At 38.9% G+C, this 9145-nt stretch overlaps 1 protein-coding gene across 3 annotated transcripts; it reads right to left on the bottom strand.

Annotated features, from left to right (window-relative positions):
* Positions 1 to 222: 222 nt before the first annotated feature.
* prelid1b (PRELI domain containing 1b) lies at positions 223 to 8308 on the bottom strand. 3 transcript variants are annotated; one of them, XM_035167426.2, is made up of 8 exons: positions 8158 to 8308; positions 7080 to 7256; positions 6221 to 6446; positions 5497 to 5610; positions 5018 to 5096; positions 4153 to 4178; positions 2556 to 2660; positions 223 to 1503 (listed from the first exon to the last, which is right to left on the bottom strand). In XM_035167426.2, the coding sequence occupies exons 2-8, from the start codon at positions 7169 to 7171 to the stop codon at positions 1468 to 1470; spliced, it is 678 nt and encodes a 225-aa protein (XP_035023317.1). In that variant the 5' UTR covers positions 7172 to 7256; positions 8158 to 8308; the 3' UTR covers positions 223 to 1467. The 3 variants fall into 3 exon arrangements, with proteins under 3 accessions (XP_035023317.1, XP_035023336.1, XP_035023326.1); XM_035167445.2 differs by lacking the exon at positions 2556 to 2660; XM_035167435.2 differs by lacking the exons at positions 2556 to 2660; positions 4153 to 4178.
* Between the last annotated feature and the right edge of the window lie 837 nt (positions 8309 to 9145).

The following is a 9145-nucleotide window of genomic DNA, read 5'->3' on the forward strand; positions in this document are numbered from 1 at the left end:
CACTCTGAAGAACAACAGGCTTCTTACTGAGAGGGAAATAGAAACTGTGACAACCGTCAACTGCCAAAAACAAAGCAGCAGGAATAAGAAGATGCATGTGTTCAAATGTTATGAGGCTTCCTGTTTGGTTTGTGCAGCAACGAAACTGGAATATCAAGTCCTTTTTAAATGTCAGAGTTCATCGTTTGCAGAGAAAAAGTTCACCAGAGAAATGAGGCAAAATCAAAACAGTAACTTTAAATATTTTATTAGAGTTCAATTAGACAAAAATAAACAAATATAATATTTGGAATTTGGTTGAACAATATTTTTAACAATATCTTTAACTTGTCCAGCCTATTCTGTTTTTACATATTATTTGCCGTGTTACTACCTGGTTAAAATTAAAAAAAAGAAAATAAACCTACATACACTAAAATTCTATCTACATGGGAATGCAGTCATTGAAATGTACAATAAACATCTTCATCATCGGTTCAGCTTCACAGCAACAGGCAGATTGAAACGATCTATTCTCACTACTGCATCTCAGTGTGAGTCATACAGTTAAAGATAAATCACAATAGCAGAATGAATCTGAGCAAGAAGAGGAGGCAACTGCTCAGTCTGTCATTATTCACACAAGTGACTTTGGTATCCTGTGATTATCAGCGCTCTGGTTCTGCATTTACACTAAACTTTCTATTTATGTGCACTATATTACAGAATATACACTGCATGCTGACTCTACTAGCACATGCTCTGTGCTATGTTTCACAGTGGGACATTACTATCGTGGCAAACCCAGAAAATGTCAAATAATGAAGAAATGAAAAGGAACCATTATTCAAAATGGTTGAACCTAAAATCTTCCAAACACATAAGACTTGGTCTAATGTGAACCGATATGTTAAGCAGCTGATGAATAAACTGGTGAAATCCCAAAGTGTCAAACTGTTAAGAATGTTAACATTGTGCCAGAAATATACAGTGAAATAAAAGTAAACATACTGGTTATTAATAAATAATTATTCAATAGTCTTCAACAGTAGAGTCCAGTAAAATATTAAACAAGTGGCCAAGACACGTTGGCCAAACCTTTTGCATGTACCCCGACGTCGTTACAGCATTAAAAACATGCTGCTGATCTGAAAGTTTGCACGAAGGCAAGACGTTTCATACAAAGGCTCAAGACCTGAGAACTAATAAAAGCTGAGAGAGGAACAGAGGAAAAAGACGACAGGGAGAGGAGGGAAAGAAGTAAGAGTCGGGGGAAATCCTGGAGAACGGAGATAATCAGACACAGGGTGGAACAACAGCGCAGAGAGAAGTGAGATCCCAGCAAAAATTCAGGGATTGGGTTGAGTTGGTGTCACCTGCACGACACTTCACTCTCCTGTCAGATGTACTGCTGGGGTTTCTGTGGGGTCGCAGCCGCAGCTGAGGCCAGGTTCTTGGCTGCTTCTTTGGCCTTTCCCGATGCATCCTTCATGGTGTCCCTGAGCAGCCGCGGGTGTGCCTCTCCTGTGAGAGTGTCCAGAGAGAGAGAGAGAGAAAATAAGGACAACTAGGATGCAGTAGAGCACAAACCTCCACTGGGGCCAAACAGTCCCCTTAAATTCAAACAACCTTTATCACACTGTTAAACAAAGGGAAAAACAAAATTCCCGAATCTGCCTCTTCGTCTGGATCCATGCCAAAATCCAATGGGTTCTTTCTTGACAATGTCCCATTCTTCCTCTGAGTTTCGTGGAAATCCGTTCAGTAGTTTTTGTGTAATCCCGCTAACAAACAAACAAACAAACAACCAAACAGACAGGGGCGGAGATAACAATCTGGTTTTCCTGAGCCCTTTTCTGACAAGGAAAACGTAACATTGAGCCTGTGCTGGTGGGATGAACTTGGCCCCTGGCACGTGAGAGGAAGTGTTACCCCCCCAGCAGTGAGTTCAAAATTTGTAGAACAGATTGTATTTTCCATAAGAGGTGATGCTTGGATGAGAAATGCATCACAGTGAATTTCTTTGTGTGTATTTAACCTTGTTAATCTTTACGTTAATCTGACAGCACTCAACTCAGACTTGTGTTAAGTTCACAGAAAGGTCTGAGCTCGCAAGATTGAAATTGTAACTTGTATGTGAAAGAAACTTGGCCACAAAATATGCAACAGTGGCAAAATGTAGTGTTTTTGTTTTTCTGAAAAAGTCTTGAGGTGAGCACGGCCACATTGGTTTGCTGATAAGAACGGCCTCCCACTGGCTGCAGAGTCTATTTGTGTCTGACCTGAGTGTGAACCCTCACACATGAAGCAGCTCACGTGAGAACAACAACCGGACGACAATACAACAGAGCAGCGGCCTGGCAGAGGGACAACCCTCTTCACATGTTCACAGGCTGATAATAACTGGAGGGAGTGTGTGTGGCCAACAACATTTATCTGCTTGTGCAGTGAGACTTCTACGTCACATAATGATTTACTGAACAGAAATCGTTTAGTCATCGTGCATGTTTTAGTGAACAGTTTGAGCTCAGACTGAGAGACAAAGTACAAGCAGCACATTTTCACTTCTCTCCTACCAAACACTTTTCCTCCCTCGAGTTGAGCTGATTTCTTGTGTGTGTTTGCTTCACTGACCGTGCCACACACAGTCTGAGAGCAGCCGCTCCACCAACACTCACGGACTGTTAAAAAGAAACTAGTTGTGAATTCACATTTTGTCCGGAAAGCACCTAAAAGAACGTTTAAATCAACCTGCAGGTACTGGTACTGCTGGTGTTACCAACAACAGTCAGTGGTTTTTGTGGTGTTTTAGGCTTTAATTTTCCACTTTCAGACATATAGGCATCTTTTTGCCGATATACAGACTTGAAAACTTTTGTTTTACAGAATAGAAAAATGCAGAAAAGATGTACATTTAGGTTTATATTATGATACAAATTTATGTTTATTATCTTAATTCAAGTTCTGTGCATGTGGTTGTATTAATTTGTTTTTATTTATAGTTATTAACAGTAACATTTACAGTTAAACTGTAAAATATCAAACCTCAAATATTTTGTATTTTTTCACAAGGGTGAGATAAACAAGTCTTAGGAATTATTGCTGATAAATATATGAATCGGAGTCAGAAATATTGGTAACGGCTTTGGCCCCCAAAACTCAATTTTGATATGGCTCTTATTTTGATACAAGTTACGCATTGACAACAGTGTGTAAAGGTTCAGTGTGTAGAGTTTAGTGACATCTAGTGGTGAAGTTGCATGATGCAGCTGAATACCCCTCACTTCAGCCTCCTCATCCAAACATGAAAGAGAACCTGTGGTAGCCTTCAGTTGTCATAAAAACTCAAATGGTTTAGTTTGTCCATACTGTTGATACTGAATAAAACAATTAGTTCAATTTAGATGAAACACCCAAGTAAAAACATTACTAGGGTTATTGTATTTTAAGTTTCTGACCATAGATCTCTTTCACCTAAGTCTTACACACCTGACCTTTCAAAGCCCAATTTGCTAAACAGCATTGCAGTAAAATATTCACTTCACCATGTTGATGCTCTAATAGATAGAGATAAAAAAAAGTCAAATAATTAGATCAGTAACTGCTGACAATGCAATACAGTGAACATGGAGGAAGTGATACTGTTGTCAAGGTCAACAATTTGTCCTTACTTTATAACATACTGTTTGGTTAATGTAGAATGCAAAGTTAAAAGAGTAGAAATGCATAATGCAACTGAAAAATGACTGCATTTTGCATTCTGATACAAGAGTTCTACAGTTTGACCTGGATTTCCACTGCAGTTTAGGTACCATTGTGTTAGAAATATAATTAAATTATTGTTTAATTATTGGTCAATGTAATATGAAATGGAAACATTCCAACTAGAGCAATTTTCAAATTTAATTCAGCGAGATTGTGGCTTAACAGATTTCTAACGAAGGTCGACTAAACTATTCAGGATCTACTTTTATACCAACACTAGAGTCACTTTTCTCAGTTTTACTAATCACACATTCTGCTCTGACTTTATCAAGACAAATACGTGTTTATCTGCTGACACACACAAGGGGAGACGGTCACTACCCAAGCTACACAAGCTACTGTTTGAGGGTCATGTATGACATCATGTGATAGCGCCTGGGACTGAGGCCTCTCTGCTAACACACTTACCACAACACTCAGCCTGATGCCAATCCCTGCAGTGCCATCAACAAAGGGGCAGTGGGACAGAATGCTGCATTAGCACAACACACAGCTTTCACATCACAAACCTCAGTGCTCAGGATTCACGGCCAAACAAGGCACCACCTTTTTCACAAAGCGGCTACGCCCTGAATAACACACCTCACTGTTTATTAACACTGACTTTTCAAACTTTTGTCTATTTTTCTCTCTTAAAAAGTAAATTTTCTGATAATAAAAGGCTTTGTGAATGACACAGGATTCTGATCAGGGTTGAAACAATTTGTCAATCCACAGACACCACAATTTTCTCACTAATGGACAGAAACTTGGTGATTAAAATCTATAAAATGAGGTTAGTTGCAGCCTTAGTTGTGATAGAGAGCAAACATTTACAGATGTAGTTATGTATCTATATAACATCCATATTCCACACTGCAAATATATAACTTTCTCTTATCAGATTTCATTGATTTAATCCTCTTTTTGTTGTTTTAGGGGTTTAGACAGTATTTTGATTACGCAACACTGACACTGGAAAGTAAATGTTTAGCTTTAAGAGTCCAGTAGAAGAAACATAAGTTTTTACTTTCACTAACTCTAGAACAATACTTACATACTGAAGCTGCTTCAAGGATGTTTATCCATGTAGGTGAAGAAACTAATGTTTATTTTGTAAAATACTCCATAAATATATATAAGTAATAAACTATGTACAATATGTCGCAGTGCAGTGCTTTAAAGAATGAAAGTGCAACTTCCTGAATCAGTTATCTCCCCTCCAGAAATGGCAACAATTAAAACTAAACTTGTTTCTTTTCCCCGCTCTGTGTCTGCTGGTGAATATACGCACCCTGTAAGTTGGACAGAGCGTATTCCAGTCCCTTCATGGCCTTCACTTGGTTGCTCTTGAAGCGAGCCAATCCAAACTCCTGGGAAAAGACAGAACAGGAAATGGCTTTACATGGTGGAGATACCTGAAAAACAACAGTGAGCTGCGGAGCTTCACTCGCCTTCTCTCTGGGGATTTACAAACAAGCCTGGAAACATCTACATCTAAAAATAACAATTTTGGGGGGCCTGACACATTTTTGGAACGTATTTCAATTTCCCCCAAATCTCCCACTTTTTCTCTTTGCCACCCAGGCTCCTACTGATGTCTTTACTATGACCTTTAAACCAAACTAAAGCTTTGGAGACAGATCATATTTCTGCCCGTCTGAAATACATATACTTAAACTGAAGCCTATTATTACACATATATATTATGTGTAAGTAATTTACCATGTTTCTAAAGCACAATTTCTTTCTGCATGAATGGATGAAATGTACCTGAATGGGTCTAGAGAAACCATAAATGCCTGATGATATCCACGCTTCCCGTTTCAGCAGGGTGGTGGCTGGCTGCTCCGCCGAGTCTCGGAAAATGCAGCGCTCTTCAACTGACTAATGTGAGAGAGAGAGAAGACTGACAGCAGGTTAAGGTCATGGTAATGTTTTAAATTTAGTGAGATTAGCCACATAACTCAGGAACAGAATTCAAAGAACTGAATAGAGGAAACTGCCAGTTTAATGCCGGTTTTGTTTCATACTGCAGAGGATTAAAAACATGAATAGGATCAATGGATCCTGAGTTAGCGTGCAGCATTAGGAGACACCTTAAAGCTGCATAATGTACAAGTCATGTCAAGGTCCTTCTTCCCTGAGATTATACCTTCTGAGCTGCGTTCAAACGCTTGCTTGCTTTGAAGATCCGGCAGCTGAATTAACATTTCCTCCTTACTGCTGGAGTTAGCAGCTACACCTGACCGCACTGTGCAGTCATGGCAGAGTTCAGTCTATTCTGTCAGCCTATTGTAAACTACTAGATGAGGACAACTACCTCCAGGTTACGTTTTCACCCCATTCCTTGTGTTTGTCAGCAAGATTATGCAAAAACGACTGAATGGATTTGAATTGGAGTGAATGGAAATAAAACACTTTTCCAAATTGGTTTCACTAAAGGTTAATAACAATGTCATCGAAATTGAGAACCAAAGAGAATCAGGCTGCTCGCCATGAGAGTCGTGTGGTTGAGGTTCCATGTGTAGATGGTCAAGCTTCTGTTAACAGGGTCCACGATGGAGTCCTCGATGATGTACACGCAGCGAGACATGCCGCTGGGGAAGAACCGCTCTGCCCAGCGAGGCAGCCGATTGGTCTTTGTCAGGAGGCGTCTGGAGAGGAGCTGCTGGTCCGCAGTCACCTCCCGGTACACAACGTCCTCTGTTAGAACATGGTTGCTGGTATATAGAAAAGAAGACAAACACACACACACAGCCACGTCAGCTGGGTTTCATAACTGTTTATCATTCAATTCAGTTCTGTTAAAATAAATAATCAATTGAAAGACAAACACAATGGGGGGAAAAAAGACATATGTTTGTGACACATTACAGAACAAAGATCTCTCAGGTTAAGTCATAAAGCAATTACAACAGGTCCACTAAGAATATACTTAAAGCATTTGTTTTACTTCTCTGATGTGGTTTCTCACTTCTCTATATTAATCATGACCAAGGGCTTTGTTTTTGTTTCATAAATGGGAAGCAACATATATTCAATTTGTGTTAGCAGGATTTTAAATAACTCAAAACAAAAACAAGATTCCTGCAGGTTTGCTAATAATCCCATAACACTGCTTCATTCCAAAGATCCTCCATTGAGTTCAGATCTGGAAATTTTAAAACCCATTCATTGTGATGCAATTTGTCATCACAGTCCCGTGGCACTAATATAAACATGAAAGCACTTCCCGTCATTCCATGTGAAACCAACACATCCACTCTTGTTTTCCAAACAAGCAGGGATATCTTGAGGGGTTTACAGTGAACATCTATGTCAAAGTCCTACTGACTATGAAAATATCACAATACCTGTATGGGTTAGGGTACCTCTGCCAGAAAGCAGAGAAGACATGGTCCCACGTGCTCCTGATGTCTGTGTTGTTACAGAAATACTTGACCATTCTTATCTTGCTGTGCAGGACGGCCTGAATCCCAAACCCCGAGGTCAAACCTGGACGCAGACTCCATCCAAAGTTTGAAACAACCCTGTTAAAGTAAAGAGAAAAAGTTAATACAAAATGTATGTACATGTACTTAGAAGATCTGTACATTTGACTATTTACACTCTACACAACCTTCAGAGATCTTGCCATGAAATCACATCTATAAATTGCCATGGTTGGCGTATTAGGCCGCAGTAGGCAGAGCTGCAGTGAGAAGGACTATTTTAACCCCAAACTTCCCTTTTATTTTCACAGAAGTTCCACAGTAAAATCTTCTGAAACTTGACAAACAGTCAGTGGGGGTCACCATGGACAAGAGCGAGGTGGAATATCTGTCTCACCTCTCAAGAATAAAAAATAAATAAAAAGCAAAAAAATGTATATGAGCAATATATAAGTGGCATAATGAAGAAATTGCCAACTTTCCCTTTGATTTTTTCTCAGCAAGTTATGAGTGCCAAATTTCCATGAAACACATATATTTAATATTCCATTTCCTTATACTTGTTGATGTCTTGTGTGGAAATCAAATCAATATTCTATAATAAGTGTCATTAAACTGTTTTTTCCGCTCCAATGTCCTGAGACCACGAATCGACGCGCACCATTTTCGAAGTGCTGCTGTTGTGACGCAGACCCACATGACCTCAGAGCTGTAGCTGGGCTCTGATCTGCCGGCCGGCTAACGTTAGCATCACGCACAGCTAACAGGCTAGCTCATAAGAACTGATACAGCAGTTTAATATCTAAATACTGTTAGCCTGAGTGCTAACCGGTATATACACACGTGTAAGTTGTTTCTTTCAAAGCTAAGTCATGCCTGTGTCGATTTGTCAGCTAGCATAGCAATACCATAATGTAGGTTGGTTCATTTGGTTAGCCAGCATTAAGGCTAAGTGGACAGAGGTGTTGTTGGCTGTTAGGAGACAAGAGACAAGTCTTACCTGAAGTTAGTGCTGATAAAACACCAGACTGATAAATGTCCTGTCAGTCTGCGGAACCTCTGGAGCCGATAAATGACCCAAAATTAGCTAATAACATCCACCATGCTACATGTGACACACAGGACAGGAAACCGTGGTTTTTATGATACTACTTCTGGTCTGCATTTCAAAGTAAAAGCTTTATTCACAAAGGGATGTGTAGACTGTGTCTGTAAACATTGCCTTTTTAAAAATAAAATAAATACATAAAGAGTAAAAAAATATAATAATAATCTGTCTAGTTATGTAGGAATCTACACACAAATACTAATCTTAATTTTAACCAAAAAATATTCTATAATTTTCTCTTACTTTATAATCATCAATAACAATAGAATAATCACAAAATACACACTGGTATTTTGTGTATTGATAAGCGATCAGTGTAACATTATTTTTTACAATACTAATACACAGAAACACTTTTGAATAGTTTCTAAATACTCCATGATGGAGCATCAAGTGCCAAAACTGTCAAAACAGTTTAAATGTGAATTAAATGTCTGAATAATGCAGCAGAGTTTTACAACAGTCTTGTCATAAGTTTAGAGCCACACATCTCAGCCATGGTTGTACTCATAGAATGTATATAAAAGACTGATGTAGACTGTTTATGTCTGTCATACTCTGTTGTACTCATCATTGAAAAGAGAATTGAATCTGATATCCCTATTGACATCATGATGGGTTATTTTTCTCAGACTTGGCTAAATCTCCTTCAGAACAAGTGAAAGCATTTCACAGGTTGCTGAGTATTAGTCGAGACAAATGAACTGAGGTTGACATTTTACCTTCAAATGGCTTGTTGCTCTTGAAAATGTGCAACTTCCTTGTCACCCTTGTGGTTTTCGCCATCTAGTGGTTAAAGAAGGACATAAACACAAAAGCACCTTCAATAATAAATAGTTGACCAAAAAGAAGTTTTATTGTAAATTGTCATTATGGTCTT

Source organism: Hippoglossus stenolepis, chromosome 2 (assembly GCF_022539355.2).
Source record: "Hippoglossus stenolepis isolate QCI-W04-F060 chromosome 2, HSTE1.2, whole genome shotgun sequence".
NCBI lineage: Eukaryota > Metazoa > Chordata > Actinopteri > Pleuronectiformes > Pleuronectidae > Hippoglossus > Hippoglossus stenolepis.